This window comes from Neofelis nebulosa, chromosome 16 (genome assembly GCF_028018385.1).
Source record: "Neofelis nebulosa isolate mNeoNeb1 chromosome 16, mNeoNeb1.pri, whole genome shotgun sequence".
NCBI classification, from domain to species: Eukaryota; Metazoa; Chordata; class Mammalia; order Carnivora; family Felidae; genus Neofelis; species Neofelis nebulosa.
In genome coordinates this window covers 16,440,353-16,457,996 of record NC_080797.1, presented here as the reverse complement: position 1 = coordinate 16,457,996, position 17,644 = coordinate 16,440,353, and the positions used below count along the sequence as shown (strand labels likewise).

General features: G+C 60.8%; 1 protein-coding gene and 1 long non-coding RNA gene across 2 annotated transcripts in view; one reads left to right on the top strand and one right to left on the bottom strand.

Annotated features, from left to right (window-relative positions):
- TIMP2 (TIMP metallopeptidase inhibitor 2) overlaps nt 1-3,979 on the bottom strand; it is a 48,172-nt gene extending 44,193 nt beyond the window's left edge. The window contains exon 1 of the mRNA XM_058705145.1: nt 3,564-3,979. Within this exon, the coding sequence (XP_058561128.1) occupies nt 3,564-3,696 (133 nt within the window). The 5' untranslated portion in view covers nt 3,697-3,979. The remainder of the gene's footprint in view (nt 1-3,563) is intronic.
- A 5,314-nt stretch (nt 3,980-9,293) lies between these two features.
- On the top strand, nt 9,294-12,985 carry LOC131497475 (uncharacterized). The gene is made up of 4 exons (XR_009254984.1): nt 9,294-9,824; nt 10,576-10,744; nt 11,326-11,437; nt 11,872-12,985. It is a non-coding gene; the product is annotated as an uncharacterized LOC131497475 (long non-coding RNA).
- Nucleotides 12,986-17,644: the final 4,659 nt, after the last annotated feature.

Sequence of the window (17,644 nt, the reverse complement as noted above, 5' to 3'; positions counted from 1 at the left end):
ACCCGGCCCCCGTGCACTTAGGGCCTGATTCAACTCACGGGAGTCTTATCTGCCCTGGTCTTCCCGGACACGTGCGTCCAGCGAAGACACGGCCATTTCCGAATGCTCGCTGTGTGTTTTCTGCAGGTGGCCACGGTCTGGCCCGCTCGGCCCGGCAACCGGCAAGCGACCTTGGCGGTGGGCCTTTCTCCGCTCTGCCGGAGATCGCCAGGGGGTTTGCCGAGAGCAGGGTCTGGAGACGGGAGCACCCTGAGAAAGACGCCATCGTGGGCCACTCTTCTGGAGCCACGTGGCCTTGGGTGCTGCCACCCAAGCCAGAAGTGAGATTTTCTTTGCCAGATCCAGGGAGCTCCTGGATTGACCCAGGACTCCCAAACTGGCCAAGTGTCTCAGCTGGCTCAGTATCTGGAGGCTCCCTCCGTGGTGGTACTGCTTGAAGAAAAGGCCCAAAGCTGGTCTGTGGCCAGGTGCCGGGGGCTGGGGGCTGGGCAGGCTCGCGGTAGACGGCCACGGACTCCATTAGGTGGTAGGAGACGGGCCAGCAGCACATGGGAGCAGGGCTGAGACAGGAAACGTTTCCCGTTTGTCCTCATTTGCCTGGAAAGGATGGGGAACAAGGCCTTCCAGGAGGGACCCAGGTCTTACCTACTGCTCCCTTCATCGTAAATTTCACAACCTCATCATGAGCTCCTTTTCCTGAGCACAGTTCCGGTCCTACAAGCTCCCAGAAATCCTTACACAGGCAGGCAGACAGAGATCAGACTATTTCTTAAGCCAACTGCCTCTCGTAGACACCAAGCCAGTTAACGAGCCTGCGTCCAGCCGACAATTAAAGGAGCCAACACAGCACATTCAAGGTCAGCGTTTAGTAACCCCAGCGTGCGTGAGGCCATCACCCTTCACGGGCCCCTGGGTCGCGGCCACAGCCGGCCGTGGTGGCACGGAATCACCTGTGGCGCTTTTGAAACCACAAGAGCTGAGGTCCAGGCCAGGCCCTCTGTATTTTCAAAGGGACCCAGCCTTGAGTGGCCTCTAAAAGAGCCCCAGGCAACTCGGTTCTGGGCCAGATTGGGGAATACAAGCAGGACTTAAAAGAGAAGCAGACACAGAAGGGCCACGGCCTTCACCGTGAGGTTTAGTCCACGGCCACCCTGGGGTGTCGCGGCTCTGTGTCCCAAGGAGATCGAACACAGAGGGGCCAACCGGGGCAGCCGGTGTGTGACGAGCTTCCCCCTAAAATTCAGGTCCACCCAGAACCTGCGTACGTGACCTTATTTGGAAATAGGGTCTCTGCAGATGTGATCACGTTAAGATGATGTCATGCTGGATTCAAGTGGGCCCTAAACTCAGTGATCGGGGTCTTTCTAAGGAGAGAGAGATTTGGACAGACGCGCGCACAGACGGACCCACGTAAAGACAGAGCGCAGGCTGGAGGGACGCGTCCACAAGCTAAGGAGCACCAGCAGCCAGAGCAAGCTGCGAGAGAGACCTAGAGCGAATTCCCCCTCGGGGCCCCCGGAAGGAGCCAATCCTACCCACACCTTGATCTGGGGCTTTGGGCCCCTACACTGTGAGAGAAGCAATTCCTGTTGTTTTAAGCGCCCACCCCCCTTCACCCCCCAGTTTCTGGTGATTCGCTACAGCAGCCACGGGAATCTAACGAACTGGGCGTCGCAATGCAAGTCTGGTGTCGGTACCCCAACCGGCCTCCGAGCTGAGACGGGGTTAAAAGTCTAGGATCTCCGATGCTTCTGATTTGGAGAATTGGGACACAAATGCCAGGAGATCCAGGCGGAAGAGAGAGGAACCACAAAGCGAGAAGCCCCTCGACCCCGACCCTTTGCTGCCTCAGCTTACTGGGCCAGGATGAGGCCAGGAATTCTCCCTCCGGGGCCAAAGAGTGTGAGGTGGTCTCCAGGGTCAGCCCCTTCCTGCTTGGTGCCTGCGAACCAAGTCCAAGCACCTTGCAAGACTCGGTTCCTTCTGGGCCTTGGGACCATCCTGCCCCCCGGCCTGATGGTCAGAAGTATGGCCTCGCTCTTAGCAAAGGGGCCTGGCCAGGCCGGGACTGCCAGCAGACAGCCCAGAAGGAGGCCGATGTGCATCGCCCTCAAATCCTGCTGAGCACCAAAGCCAAATCGGGGAGCCGACCTTACCTCCCCCCAACTCGGGTTTTACGGAAAACTAGTCCGTAAGCATGGACCACGTCCCACGCCCAGGTGGCCAGAGCCATGTGAGGCCCACAGATAAGAGCCCACGAACACTTCCTGGGCTGGCAACAGCTCAGAGGGCCAACTGGGGTGTGGCCAACAGCCATGGGGGTGTGGGGGGGATGAGAAGGGCATGGCTGACAACAGAAGAAACCCAGAGACCCTGGCTCTGTCTGCACAGGTGAGGGCGGCCAGCCCCACCACATGTGGCCTGGCAACCGGATGCTTGGCTGGCTGAGACTCAGGAGCAGAACATAAACCTGTTGAAAAGCCTGGGGGTGGGGGGGGGGGGGGGGGGCGGGATAGGGGGCTGCAGTGGCCCACCTGCTGGGCATCTGTCCTTCTGGCTCAACTGAACTTGGCCCAGGAGAACCTGGCTGACCCTCACCAGGGCAGTTGGAGGCCTGCATGGAAACCTCTGGGGCCCAGCTGGTTCCTCCCATTTCTGCTGGCTTCTCCCCACTTGTCCCAGCCCCTGCGTGGATCACACCTAGTATCTGGCTTCTCCTCCCTCCCCTGCCTGCTCCCACCACTGGGGGCGGGGGGGGGGGGGGGGAGGGTAAGGAGTCCTGGGGTTAACAGATATTTTCTTGAGGATTCTAAACAGCCACACAATCCCACTTGCTCCACACAGCCTCGTTCTTGTGCATGTCCTGAAAAAGCACTCACGGGGTGCAAACCACTCAAGGACCCTCCTCCCTGTCCCCACCCCCCCCCCCCCCACGGCCCTGGGTTGGGTGCCCCCTGGGCAGGGTGCAGATTAAGGAGCTGCCTTTGGGGCTCTAGCTGCCTCTCAGGGCTGCCCCTCTGAGCGCAGGGAAGCCGGCCAGAGGAGGGAAGCGTCCACTCTGCCCCAGTTTAATCCTGCGAACCCCCAGACGGGGCTGGAGGGAGGGGCCCAGGCAGAGAAGCCCTTTGGCCACAGAAGGCCAGCTCCATGTTATCTGTGCAAGTTTCTCCCGGGGTCCCCAGGCCTCCAGCCCCCCGGGCGCCGGAACTCTCCCCGTCCCACGCTGTGTCCCCCCACTCTCCCCGCCCCCCGCGCTGGCATCCCAGGGCCCTCCGCCTGCCAAAACCCGATCCGTTCCCTGGCTCCCTTCTCTGGGGCTGGAGCTGCAGCGGAATTTCGGTGGAATTTTGAGGTTGAGGAGCATCTCGGCGGAGAAGCAAAGAAAGGGAGACGGAAGGGGGTGGAAAAAAAAAAGTGCGATTTTGGCGTCCACTTGCAGGATTCGAGAAGGCCCGAGGGCCAGGGTCCGGGGCGTGGGCCCCTCGGCCGGCTGCGGGCGGGCGGGGCGCCCGCGGACCCTCGGGGAGGCGGGCACCGGGCCGGGGCGGGGTCGCCGTCCTTACCTACGTCTGCATTGCAAAACGCCTGTTGCGGGTGCACCGGGGAGCAGCTGCAGGCGTCGGCCCGGCGCAGCAGCGTCCCCAGCAGCAGCAGCAGGCCCAGCGCGAGCCGCAGGCTGCGGGCCGCGGAGCCCATGGCGGGCGGGGGCGCGGGGCGCGGGGCGCGGGGCTCGGCCGCCTCCGCCGGCTCTGCGGGCGCTGGCCTCTGGGCGCGCCGGGGCCGCGCGGGGCTCGCTGCGCTCCGCGGGCGCGCCCTCCGCACCTGGCCCGCGCTCGCCGGCGCAAACTTTCCCGGGTCTTTGTCGCGGGCCGGAGAGGGGGGCGCGCGGGGCGTGGGGCGCGGCTCACGCGGCGGCGAGGAGACGGGTGGGGGCGGCGAGGCGGGCGGGCGGGCGAGCGAGCGAGCGCGCGACCCGGCGCCGGCGGCTTCCACTGCCTTCTATGGATGCGTGCGCTGCGGGCGCGGGCCGAGCCGGCCTTTTATTGCGCTCCGAGGCGAGCCGGCTCCGCCCCCCGGTGGCGGGCGGCCAATGCGGCTCCGGCAGCTCCGGGCCGCCCCCTCCCCGCGCGCCTCCCGCGCCTCCCCGCCCTCCCCCAAACTCGGCTTTGTTGTGCCCAGACCGGCGGACACGTCTGGCCCCCACCCCCGCCCGCAGCTGCGCACCTGGCCCCCGGCCGCGCCCCGCAGCCCCCCTCCCCCCGGCGCCCCCCGAGATCGCCCGAGGTTGGGGTGGCAGCCGCGGGGCGGGCAGCGCCCACGGGGCCCTGACTCAGCACTTGGGACTCGCAGCCCACCCTTCAACGGCACCAGGCGCCCGCCGACTGCCCCTTCCCCTCCGGAGGCGTACGCTGCCTGATTCCCTTCCACCCCTGGGGTCCCTCGGCTAGGGATTGAGCCAAAGGGATGTGTGCGCTTCAGAGCAGGGGTCATTCCCCGCCGCCCCCTGCCCATGCCCCCCTTGGTAGGTGGCCTCAGGAAGCTTAGTGAAGATTCCTGTCTCAAATGCAGGTCTTAGAATTTTCAGGGCGGTTGACCAGTTCAGATGGAGGGGGAGGGGGAGTGGTTACTATGAACAAAACAGGATTTTATATAAACTGGCCATATTTTTGACCAGCCAACAAGAGCCAGTGGGGGGTGGGCCTTGGAGTTCAGGACGCGGTAGGATTGGATGGAAAGCGTTTGCTGGGCTCAGCTCACAGTTTCCTCCCTTAGCCCACAAATGTGGGGCTGAAGGACTTTTCCCAAAACAGTTCTGTGTTCCAGGAAAGGCCGGGATCTTGGAGGCGCAGATGGGATGCCAACTGTGGCCACCAGGGTCCCTGTGTACCTGTCTGTCACTGAGGCTGCCCCCGAGCCCCGTCTGCGGTTGGTGGTGGTGTTATACACAGGACCTCCCTCCTGCCCGCAGGGCGTGTGTTATCCAGGAGGGCTGTAAGTGCAGGAAAAGGGCACAGTTCAGGCGTAATTGCTCACGCAACTGTGTGATGCTGACTTTCAATAGGAAACTGGAAAATACTGGAAGGCTGGGAGAAAATGGTTTCTGTTTGTGTGCGCTTTGCAGCACACAACCGGGAGCAAAGATAAATAGGCAGAGTGGTTATTTTTAGCACCCTGACAAACCCAAAGTCACTTTTCCAGCTTTTGTTCGCATAAAATAGAATTGTGTCGTTTTGAGATGGTGTCCGATCTCTAGTCGGGAATTCAGAAAACTATAACATTTCCCCCCCCCCCCCGCCCCCCATCCTTTCATTGTGACAGGCACAACCAAAATGCTGCTGAAATTCGCAGAATCCAAAATCGATTTGTCAGTTTATGAAACAGACAACCTAGGGGCGCCCTGCCTTTTAGGCAAGACGTACACCTGAGCAGTCAGGTATAGGTGAGGGTGATGAGGCTCCCAGAGGTAGGTTCGATGGCCGTGCAAGAGGGGAGCAGGGCCACACCAGCTGCCCCAGGGTGGAAATAAGAGACCTGGTCTTCCTTCCTCCCTTCCATCAACAGTGCTCACTGGAGCATCTACAGAGGGACACTGTCCTAGGAGCAGGGCATTCAGAAACCCACAGAACAGGCAAAAGTCCCATGGGCAGCGGGTGGAAAGACCCCTGAGCCAGTGAAGGAGGGGGAAGTGAGGGAAAAGGGGCCAGCTAGGACCCATTTGCTGTCAGAGGGGCTGGGAGGGGAGGGGACGCACCTTTTATTTTGAGTGAGTTTGAAGCTTCTGGAGGGTTTTTAGCAGATGGGCAGCGCAGTACCTCTCTGAAAGGTTGGAATGGGGGCAGAGGGCACCAGCAGATCTCAGACTCAGCAGCCCAGCCGCCTCGCGGTCCCACCACGCCCTCCGCACCCGCAGAATGGTGATTGAACCCCCTTCCTAACGGATTGCTCTGAATGGCTGACCTGGTCTCTAAAATCTGGTGCATGTGCTGGCTGTTACTGAGAGCCACCCCACATCGAATGACTCTCATGCGGGCCCAGCAGCCGCCCCCCCCCCCCAACCCCCATCTCCCATCTCCACGTCACCGGCTCCAGCCATCTGACTGCCGCCTGATTGCCTCTCTGTTCCTCTTTGCAGCCTTGACCAGCCTTCCAGGTGCTGTCTTCCAACTCAGGAAACTGAGGCCTCAGAGGAGGAAGGTACTGAGGATAGGAGTAGATTAGAACCTGGCTGCTGATGTCAACAGAGTGATCTTTCTCACATGTTCCATCGCCAAGAGCGCTCGGTCTGCTACGTGCTGTAGAACATCAACAGCCAGGCGAGGCTGCCCTCTGACCACGCCCCCAAGAAGGAGGACAGGGTCTGGATGGCCTACATCCGTGCAGAGTGGGGAGGGAGGAGACCCCCGGCCGCCGGTAGCTCCCTCTGTCACCTTTGCTCCTACCCAGCCTCCTCTATGTTGATATTGGGGGAGTGGGCCAGTAGGGGAGCCACGCAGGAGACCTTGGCCCATTCCCCCCGGGATCCATTCTGATTACGCCTTCTGGACTTGGGCTCGTATCTGCCCCCAGAGCCTGACTCTGGGCTGAGTCTTAGGACAGACAGGGGGAAGCAGACCTGCCGGGCCAGCCGGGGAGGGGGGACTTCCGGGACCCTCAGACCACACTCGTGGGCCCACCACCGTCTACCGGAAACTCACAGCTTGCCCCTGCCTCCCTCACCAAGAGACTTTTCCAATGCACGGTCCTCCAGAGCCGCTGCCCGTCCTACCCGTGTCGGGGCACACCCAGCAAACGTGTCCCGGGCTTGGCCTGACAGAGTAAACACTGTCGGGAGCCAGGAGGAAATGCCAATGGCTCCTCCCTCCTGCTCCTGTCAGGTAAACAGAGTCAGAGTGACCTCACGGGCCCCGGGCAGCAGGCCCAGGAGAGCCAGGCTCTGTCCACCCAGCACTGGGAGAGCCCTGGAAGTGCGTCTTCTCCGTAGACTCACTCTCTCAGTTTGGAGATCTCCTGCCTCCTGAGCATGGAGTGTTCTCTCCCGAGAGGCAGCTGGAGCAGAGCAGAAGCCTCCACCTCCTTCCGGCAGGTTCCAGAGAGCCAGACGCTCCGTGTAACTTACAGGCATTACAGTTGGGCCCACATGCCCAGGAGGCTAGATACAGAACAGCGGCGATGTCTCGGGCAGCTCCCGGGTGGGGTGTGTGTGTGTGTGTGTGTGTGTGTGTGTCCATACACCCCCCAGAGAGGGATCAGGGTCATGATGGGCCCCTGTCCACTCTGGGCGTCTGACTCATGACCATAGAAGGCAGGTGGTGCTCCCCTCCCTCCCCCCCCCCCACCCCCCCCGCCACCCGCTGCATCCGCCCAGATATCTGTCGTCCGTGTTCCTTGGTGGGGCTGTTTACCGCAGGACATCCACGGTGACAAGAAGCTGAGTCCGACTGTGGCCAGAATATGGGCTGTGGCTCTCTGCACAGTCAGCGTCTTAACGACCAGGAGCGGACGCTATAAGGTCCATGTTCCTATTTGCTCATTAATTAAATTATTAACCCTCTGCGGCCAGGGCTGACTTCTCTGCCTCGGTGACGCCGATCTCTGGGCCAGATTGATCTCCGGTGGGGGAGGGGCGCGCCCTGTGCGCTGTGAGGTGTTGAGCAACATCCCTCTTCTCCACCCCCTGAATGCCAAGGGTCCCCCCACCACCACCACCACCAAGTTGTGACAACCAAACATGTCTGCAGACATTGCCTAATGTCCCTGGGTGGGACCAAAACCGCCTGGTTGATAACCACTCGCTTAGGGAAACCAATAAAATCTTCAGACTCAAGAAAAGCAAAATGCAGAGGAGATAAGCAAGGCTCCGTTTTTGTAGAGACACAGTCATGCTCTCGGGAGGTAGCTGTGCAGGACGGCGTATCCGTGTGTCCACATCGGCTCTCGGGGGACACAGGGAGGGCAAGGCGTATTTCAAGGGTTTGTTTTCTCCAAGCGTCCCTGAGAAAACAGTATGCACAGTGTTTCATTTACGTGAAATTACACATATGCGTGGACAGAGTATGTAAGAGGGTGTTGGCCAGAAAGTTCGTGGAGTTTCTCTAGGGGATGGGACCTGGTGACCCAGGATGAGCATCGTATCCTGCCCCTGGGGCGAGGAAGGCAATTTTCAGGTGCAGATTCGACGGGCATCTCCTGGGGCTGAAATCTGGATATTTTCTAGGCTCTCTGCCTGGCTCTCTCAAGGCTTGTCCTGGCTCCAGCTCCCCAAGCCAGGTACTTTGGTGATCTCACGTGGTCACCTACACTCCCTCAGCCCCTGCCTCCCCACAGGGTTTCCTTTGCTGTTTTATGCCATCCTGCAGGGCGGAGGCAAGGGCTTGGCCTCTCTCTCCTTCACTGTCTGCCTCCAGTCACCTCCCTCACTCCTCCCAGGCAGGCGCCCCGTGGGGAAAGGCAGTCGGAGCCCAGGCACCCACCTCGCACGCCTGCCTGGATGCCGGCCTTGCCCGCCCGCCCGCCTGCTCCACAGGGCACAGGTTCCACAGGCCTGGATGCCGTCCCAACACCGCCTGCCCGTGCTGCTCTGATCCAGTCTAGAGTAACTCCAGAAAGAGAGAGGGAGGGTGCGAGGGAGGCTGTTGCTTTGTGAGCAGGCAGCCCGTGAAGTCACTGGCCACCCCTGAGCCGTCTGGGAGCAGCGATCACATCCCGTCCCCCCCGGGGAGGCGGGCTGATGCCACACCGCCGTGTCCCCTGGGCCGAAGCCTTCGCGGACCTCGTCCCATCCGGATTCTGAGCCGGCACCGCTTCTCCGCACGGTGGCCTTGACGCAGAAGGGTCTCCCGGCCCGCGAGGCACAGCGGGGGCAGGCCCCCAGCGTGGGCTCCCCGCCGACCCACACTTTGACTCTGTCGCCGCAAAACACAGAGCAGGGGGAACCTGACCAGAGCCGGCTCTCACGCTCTCACGCCGCCTGCTCTGTGCTCTCTCGTGCCCAAGCCCTTGCCTTTGGCCCCGGGCATGTGTCATGTGCCTCCTTCACACGGGCGGGTCGGGGAGCAGGGCCAGCGAGCAGAGCAGAGACGGGAACCCGGCACTGCTGCGTCCGCCCCTGGCCTGCTCTGGGAGGCAGCCTCAGCTGGCGGGGCCCGGGGACCAGGTGCTGGCAGGGAGCAGGGCAGCCGGAGTGGCGGGCCCAGCTCAGCAGGGGTGTGTTGAGACTGACTTCTGCTGGTTTCAGGTTCCCCTCCCTGGAAGCACGGGGGGGGGGGGGGGGGGGGGGACTCAGGTTTCCCCCCACCACCCTCTGCTTCTTTGGTGCTGGCAGTGATTGGCCGTGGCCATGATGTCATCGCCTAATCCAAACAGAAGGGGGGTTGGTGCTGGCTGGCGTCCCCATGCTGAGTGCAGCAGTAAATTTCATTTCAAGGCTATGATTAGGACGGTGCCCAAGAATTTCCTTTCTCTCTCCTTCCCTCTCCCCATCCTATTTTTCTTCCTGTTCTCCTGCCTCTCCTTCCCTCCCCTCCTCTCCCCTGGCCCCCTCTTCTCCGGGATGCTGAAGGTTCGCCCGGTGACCAGCACCGGTCCAGGCTCTTGCCGCCTTCCGTGAGGCTCCATGACCAGCCCTGGCATGTACGGGCTCGGTCCCAGCCCCGAGACGGCACCCAGGGAGTACGGGGTGAGAATCCCTAGGGGCGCTCATTCAACCTTGAGCTGAAACGCCAGAACAACAGAGAGAGCAGGGGTGGGGTGGCCCTGGTCATCAACGAAAAGATCGGAAGACAGCAGAGCCGTGAGAGGCAAGGAGAAACGCAGCTCCTTAGAAAGTGAGTCGTTGGGTCCTTATGGCCATCTCCAGATGGTTTCTGGAGTTTGGGTCTGGCCCACTGGCACCTTCAGCCCCTCCTTGGCTGGGGGGACCTGCCGGGCTCCACACCCTTTGGTGCCTGCGTCTGATGCCAAAGGGATGGTCCAGCCCCCAGAGGCAGGTGGGACCATGGGAGCGGTTCCACACCATATCCCCCTGCTTCTCTCCTCTTTCCGGGGACCCCAAGCTCTGTCCTAGGGTTCCTGGCCCCAGAGGCAAGCCTGAGAGCCAGCCACCTGAGTGTCCCCTGCATTCTCCAGCTGCCACTCAGCACACCCCCGACAAGTGTGGCCTAGATGCCCACGGGGGAGGCGCTAGGGTCTGGGGGTGATGATGTTCCTGCACCGAGCGCGCTGTGGGTCCTCGTCATTGCTCCCCTATCACATCGGACTGCGGTCTGACTCCTCGGGGACGTGGAGGGGGGCGCCCGCGTTCCCCGACCCCCGATCTCCAGCAGACCCGAGCACTCCTTCCCCACCGGGCCTTGATGTGGCCCAAGATCCCTCCTCGCTGTGCCCCAGGCCGCGGGCCCAGCCAGCCGAAGGCGGCGCCCAGTGGAGTTGCGTGGAGAATGGGTCGCCCTAAGAGGGAGCGGAGATGGACATGACCCGGTCATAGCTCACTGTCCGGCCTCCTTAGGCCCCTTGCGTGTCCCCTAGCAGGTTACTCGTCTTTGTGTCTGTCTTCCCGTCGACTCCCTGCTCCTTAAGGTTATGGCTCATTTGTTCGTTCATCGATTCAGTAAGGATGTGTTGGGCACCCGCCATCTGCCAGGCCTGTGCAGGTGCCGGGCGCCCAGAGGGAACAGACGTGGCCCGGTTCTTCCTCCAGCAGCAACCAGCCGTTAGCAGAAACGCGGACAGAAACAAGTACAAGCAGGTGCGGGTGCTTGATGGCACAGCGAGGGCATCGGCGGAGGGCGGGGGCAGGTGGTCTGGGACGTTCGCTGGGATAGACGAGACCTACAGGGTGGTCGGAGTTGTCCCATCGGGGGTAGGGGCGGTGCAGAGGACTCTCTTCCAGACGCAAGCCTGCTTGCGTGAAGTCACGTGGGCGGGAGGGCATGGAGGGGGGGGCTCCGCGCAGACCTGGGGTGGGAGCTGGGCCGGGGCTGTGGTCATGGCGGATCTGAAGGTATGAGGTGGGGGACAGACAGGCAGCAGCCATCGGTGGTCACTCACTGCGGAGAATGATTGGAAACACATGTCCCGCCGAGAGAGCGCACATTTATTACTCAGAGCCGAGGGTTCTTGGACCACAAGGGAGTCAACAGGGAGAGGCGTGGGGAGGGGGCACGGCTGGCGGCGGGCCGTGGGGAGGGGCTCGGGGCTCCCTTCCTGGCGGGACTCGGGGCTCGCTGTCTGCACCTTGACATCCTTTGCAAGACCGCTTCTCCACCCTGGCCATGTCCCTTCTTGCTACTTAAAAAAAAAAAACATTGTATTATGAAACCTCGCAAGCATACTCACATGGAGGGAGAGCCACCCATCCCCAGCTTCCAGAACCATCAGCTCATCAGCACCGGCCCCAGTGGGATCTTCTGAAGCAAATCCCAGATGTTGTAGTTCCTGGGTAAATACGGGAAGAGCTTTTTTTTTTTTTTTTTGGAAGGGTTATCTACTCTTCCTCTGTGTAGAGAAGCATGTTAGCTTTATTTCACGAGGGTTTATGTTAGAGCCACACTTTTTTTTCTTTTCTTAGGGCAAAACCAGCTCCCCAGAGTCAGAAAAATCAGGGTTTCTCTCCCATCACCGGCTGAGAGAAGCTTGTGCACGATCGCTTAGCCTCTCCCATCTCTGCTTCCTTGTTTGGAAAAACAGGACCCTCGTAGCAGTGCTGTCTAGAGGAGAGTGTAGGAAGGGGTCCAGGGTGTGGCAAGTCCTGGACACCATTGGTGTCACGGGGCCAACAAAGAGCAGGCTGCATAAACTGACAAGTGCTGGACCCAGGATTCAAACCCAAATCTGCCACACTCCAAAATATGCTACCTTTTTCTTTTCCACCAGCCATATGCCCAATCAGGGTCCACTGAACTAGGCTGCCCAGTGACTTCTGCTTGTGACCCAGAAGGCCTCTCTGCCCTGAACCCCCTCCCTTGGACACCAGGGTGGGAGGAGACCCGGGAAAGCACTTTCTTCAAGAGCTCAAGGCCCTTGGGAATGAGCAGAAAAAGGGGCTTTCCAGCCAGAGGGAGGGACAAGAGGAGGACGCCCTCCTCCTGGAGGCGGGTGAGGAAGGCTCTTCCCACCTGGGGCAGCCCAGGTGCCTTAGTGTAACCGTCTGGATCTTTGGGGTTTAGGGAATAAACATCCAGGTGGGATGTTTAGCCAAAGTGGTCTTTATTGGAAGGAAGCAGAGAACGTGGTGAGACTGACAGGTGCAGCTGTGCATCCGGGACCTGAGAGCCCCCAGGGCTCCTTCCCCCTTCCTCCTCTTGCTCCCCTGGGTGACTCAGCTCGGCCCCTCGCCTCTCCCTGGCTCTCCTGGTCCGGCTGCTCCCCTACAACCTGCCGGCCCTTTGGTTCAAAGCCTGTCATCCAGTTCATTCTCTGCTAGGGCTCCATTCTTATCAGCGTGGATCTGACCGGCCAGCCAGGGTCAGGCAGCTGGACAGGGCCTAGATCTGAAGGACAGGCCTGCTCAGAAGGGGAGTGGGAGCAGCCCCTCCAAGAGGGAGGGAAGGCAGGGCCCCCACAAGGAGACACTCGGGCGGGGAGGGGGACATGAGGCCCTTGACTCCCTGCCTGGGAGGCCCTCATACCCTTGAACCCTGTGGCAGAGGGAGAAGGCATTCAGGGGGTGGGCCTCTGGAAGGCCAGACGCCAACCCCCTGGCATGGTGGCCTGGGAGAGGTTTGGTCTGCCAGAAGGGCGCCATGGGGCCTTGGGACGTCTCAGAACCTGATGGGGGAGAGAACCTTACTCAAGCTGGATGAGGTCCAAACCCTGGCCTTGCCCGTGGCCACAGCCCCTGGGGCAGCTGTGGAGGCCAGCAGCTGGCCCAGGCTCGGACGTCGCCTGAAAGGCATGTCCGGGGCTGCTACTCCCTAATCGGCTGCCAAAGAAAATATTTTCTGCAGGTTCCTTGTGAGCCGAGAATGAAAACACAGCACCCAGCAGGGCGGGTTGGGGGTGGGGGTGAAAGGCCTGGCTTTCTCTGAGGGTCCGGAAGACACTGGGGGATGGCGTCACTCAGGCACAGCTGGACGGCCAGGCCTGGAGGCCCAGGGGGTGGGGCAGGTGAGCAGAGACGCCGAGGGTGGGGAGCGCCCAGGACCGGGGCAGAAAATGGGATTGTTGGAAAAGTTGTGTGCTCTAAAAAGGCCCAAGACGACATGACTCAGGCTGAACCTAAAAATTCCAGGGAGGAGGGCACTCGAAAGGACTCCTTTTGGGGGGGGGGGGGGGTCCTGCAGAACCTGTGGCTTCAACAAAACAGAACAAACATAACAACTTCTAACAGGCCGAGGCTTCAAAGTTCAGATGAACAGAAAGAAAAAATACAAGTCGTAGGATCAGAAAGAAACACTGTTCATATTTTGGCATCTGGCGTCTGTTTCTTTTTTTTCTTTTTTTTTTTTTATTATTTAAAAAAAATTTTTTTTTCAACGTTTTTTATTTATTTTTGGGACAGAGAGAGACAGAGCATGAACGGGGGAGGGGCAGAGAGAGAGGGAGACACAGAATCGGAAACAGGCTCCAGGCTCCGAGCCATCGGCCCAGAGCCCGACGCGGGGCTCGAACTCACGGACCGCGAGATCGTGACCTGGCTGAAGTCGGACGCTTAACCGACGGCGCCACCCAGGCGCCCCTGGCGTCCATTTCTAAAGAGTGCGTGTGTGCGTGTGTGTGTATGTTTTCGTACATACAGGAACACACGGAGAGCAAGTGTTGCATGTTCTATTTCGTAGCTTGCTTACCGTAAACCCGGGGAAGGTGTCGCGAACACCTTTCGGTGCCATCAAATGGCTTCCCGCAGCATCAGTTCTAACATCTGCATGGCATTCTGGTGTAGACTGTCCCCGGGAGGCAGGAAGAACTTTCCAGGGGCAGCTCCAGGCTTCATGGTCCTTATAGCTCCCGGTCCCAAAGAGGAAGCAGGTGGCCTCAGCCGTTGCTATGGCAAAAGACCCAAGGAAGGCTCTGATTGGCCAGGCTTGGAGCCTGTGCCCATCCTTGAGCCAATCACTGTAGCCGGTGGAGTGAAGGGCCGTGACTGGCCAGGCCTGAACCACGTGCCCATCCTGTAGCCAGGAGGGGGGTGAGGGAAAGGATGCTTAGCAGACAGAAAGCATAGAGCTCCCCCCGCCCCCCGACGGCCGACCAAAGGACCAAGAGACGTGGTCCTCATCCAGAAGAGGCTTATAGTTCGAGGAGACCCATAAATACACAGGACCCACCGAAACAAGGGGTAAATGCCCAAATGCCCAATAGCGGGAGGTTGCAGGTTGCAGAGCAGACCTGTGTCGGGGTCCTCCTTCCACCAGGACGTTGGCCAATCTCCTCACTTCTCCGGACTCGGGTGTCCTCCTCCGTAACACGGGAACGATGGCATGTGCCGCACCCGTCGGGGTACGGGGAGGCCGGCCCTCGGGGACATGAGCGAGGGCGCAGTCTGGAGCCTGGCACGTAGCGCGGGCTGGGTAGGTGGGAGTTAGCGGGGCTGGAGAAGTGCCTGGAGAAGCTTCAGTGTGCAAGGTGGCTTCGTTGTAACGAGAGGTGGAAACAACCCCAGTGTCCGTCACTGTGATGGCCGGATAAGGACGTGGGTACCCGTAAAGTGGATACTATGTGGCCACAGAAAAGCAGGAAGCACTGACTCCTGCTACGACGGGGATGAGCCTCCAAACCGTGCAAGGAGCCGGCCACACACACAGCCACGTACTGCACGATTCCCTCCACCTGACGGGTAAGCCTGTAGAGACCGAGTCTGTTAGGGCTGCAGGGCTCCGAGGGGAGGGGAGGGGAAGACGGCGGGGACCGGCTAAGGGCACAGGTTTTCTTTCGGAAATGATGGAAATGTTTTTTTAAAAAAATTTTTAAATGCTTACTTTTGAGAGAGAGAGAGAGAGAGAGAGAGAGAGCGAGCATGAGTGGGGGAGGGGCAGAGAGAGGGAGACACAGAATCCGAAGCAGATTCCAGGCTCTGAGCCGTCAGCACAGAGCCCGACGCGGGGCTGGAACCCACGAACCGGAGATCACGATCGTGAGCCGACGTCGGACGCTTAAGCGACTGAGCCCCCCAGGTGCCCCAGTGAAAATGTTTTAAGGTGAACCGTGGAGGCGGTTGGAGAGCTGTGAATATCGCTGTCAATCATGCAGCCGTGCCCTTCCAATGGATGAATTAGGTGGCATCCGGATCGTGCGTCAGTAACCGTCAAAAAGGAAGGAGAAAGGGGTTTGAATAGTGGGGTTTGGGCCAGGGGGAGGGGAGGGCCTGCCCGAGGCGGAGAGGGGAGCCGGCCTGACTTGTGGGCAGGACGTGGCGAGCTCAGGCTGGCAGGGGCAGAGGGCACCCAGGGAGAGGCTGGCGGGGAGGCTGAGGCGGAAGGCGGGGTGGGGGGCCAGCAGGAGGCCGCTCGTGAGAGGAGCCGGGGTTCCGGCTTCTCCCTCAGGCCACAGTGTCCGGACACACGGGGACAGCTCCTCAGGCTCGCCAGGGGGACGTTGGGCACAAGACGGGGCGGGGCGGGAGGAGGGGAAGGTTCGAGCCGTGTGCTCCCGGGAAGAGAGGTTTGGCAACACCCGGTACTTTGCTTGCTTGGGAGCCACACTCGTGCACGGTGATCTGAGCAGCAAGGCACGAGTCTGCTGGTGTGGCTCCTGGCCTCGGACCCCAGGCTGGGAGTCGTGGGCAGCCGGGAGGAGAACGGGAGGGGAGCTTGGCTCCTCGTTGGAGGCTGGCAAAGGCAGAGATCCACTGGCGGGAGAGCAAACCAAATCAAAGCCACGGAAGACGGGGGAGGGGCGGGAAAAGGTGGGGGAGTCAAACACATGGGGTGGGACCGGGTGACGATGTGGGGACTCCGCGGGGGGCGGCTGCCACGGGCACTGTGCAAGGTGGGCTGGGCAAGGTGCCAGGCCCTCCTGAGGCCTGAGTGTAATACCTTCATTAAATCTGCAGTATTCGTCGTTTTCACGGAACCGAGCTTAGGTCTTAGGGTAAGTTTAGTTTTACGGGAAATTGAGCAGAGAGCGTGGGGTTCCCTGCTGTTATCACCTGACGCAGTGTGACACATGGGTCCCAATGTCTCAGTCTGCTGGGACGCTGTGACAAACACGCCCCAGACCGTGCCGGGCGGCTCCCACCGCAAACAGCTGTCTCACACGTCTGGAGGCTGGATGCCTGACACTGGGGGGCCGGCGGTGGCAGAAGGGGTGAGGGAGCCCTCGGGGGTCTCCCTTACGAGGGCACTAACCCCTCATGAGGCTGTCCCCTCATGACCTGACCCCCCCCCCACCAAAGGACCCACCTCCTAACACCATCTCGTTGCGGGGGTAGGATTTCAACGTGAGTTTGGGGGGCGCACGCGTATTTGACTTGATGGCTCGATTGAACCAGTATTGATTATCTTCTTTGTTTTTAATTGTTTTCGATGTTCATTTATTTTTGAAGGGGGGGGGCAGAGCATCTCAAGTGTGGGCTCCATGCTGTCAGCACAGAGTCGAACGTGGGGCTTGAACTCATGAACCACATGATCATGACCTAATCTGAAGGCGGACCCTTAGCTGACTAAACCCAGGTGACCCCCTCTGTGTGACAGCACCCTCCCCCATGCGGGGGGACAAGAGCAGCTCTGGGGGAGCGTGGAGGGAAACGGGCTGGGTCTGGGCCACGCTCCCGACGCCGCTGAGATCCTCCGTCCTCCCGACCCTCGGCCGTGCCGCCACGCGGGACAGAGAACGAGTCGCGAACTGCTGATGGCCCCCGGGGCCCGCAGGAAGCGCTGGGCTCGGTGGGCTCGCGAGCCCTGTGGCCCGGAAGTCTCCCCCAGTGTCCTCATCTGCAGGGATGTAGTGAAATAATGGGGGGGGGGGCTGATGCGGAGGCCTGTGGCCCGAGGCACGGGCGGCCCTGATGACTCCAGTGACCCATGACAGGAAGGCATCTACGCGAGGCTGGTGTGCTAACAGCAAGTCCTGAATAGGGTGTGACGATCTCGGAACGGCAGAGGGTCCCGGGGCCACCCAAGTTCCAGCCGTTCTCAGACGCGTGACCCCACAACCCACCTCCCCAGGCCCGCCGTGGCCCTCGTCCTGTCCTCACGTGCACGGAGCCACACGCGAGACGGGCAGCTCACCCACTTGTGCTGGGGGCTCGGGGCTGAAGCCTCTGCTGATCTTTGGGCGCCTTGGGGCGGGGGGCTCAGCCGGTCCAGCGTCCGACTGCGGCTCAGGTCACGATCTCGCGGTCTGTGAGTTCGAGCCCCGCGTCGGGCTCTGGGCTGACAGCTCGGAGCCCGGGGCCCGCTTCCCGTTCTGTGTCTCCCCCTCTCTCCCTGCCCCTGCCCTGCTCACACCCTGCCTCTCTTTCTCTCTCTTGAAAAATGAATAAATGTTAAGAAAAACATTTTTAAAGCCTCTGCTGGTCTCCAGCCAGGGAGTCATGACAGGTGAGATTCTCTGCCACCCTCCCCCCGCTCCAATGGGTCACCCCCCAAGCTCCAGCTGCTTGAGGGGTGAGTGCCTGTGGCCCCCCTCCCCCACTGCCCTTACAGTGAACATCGTGTGACCCCTGCATGGGGAGATACCAAAGCCACTTTAATGCAACACACGTGCA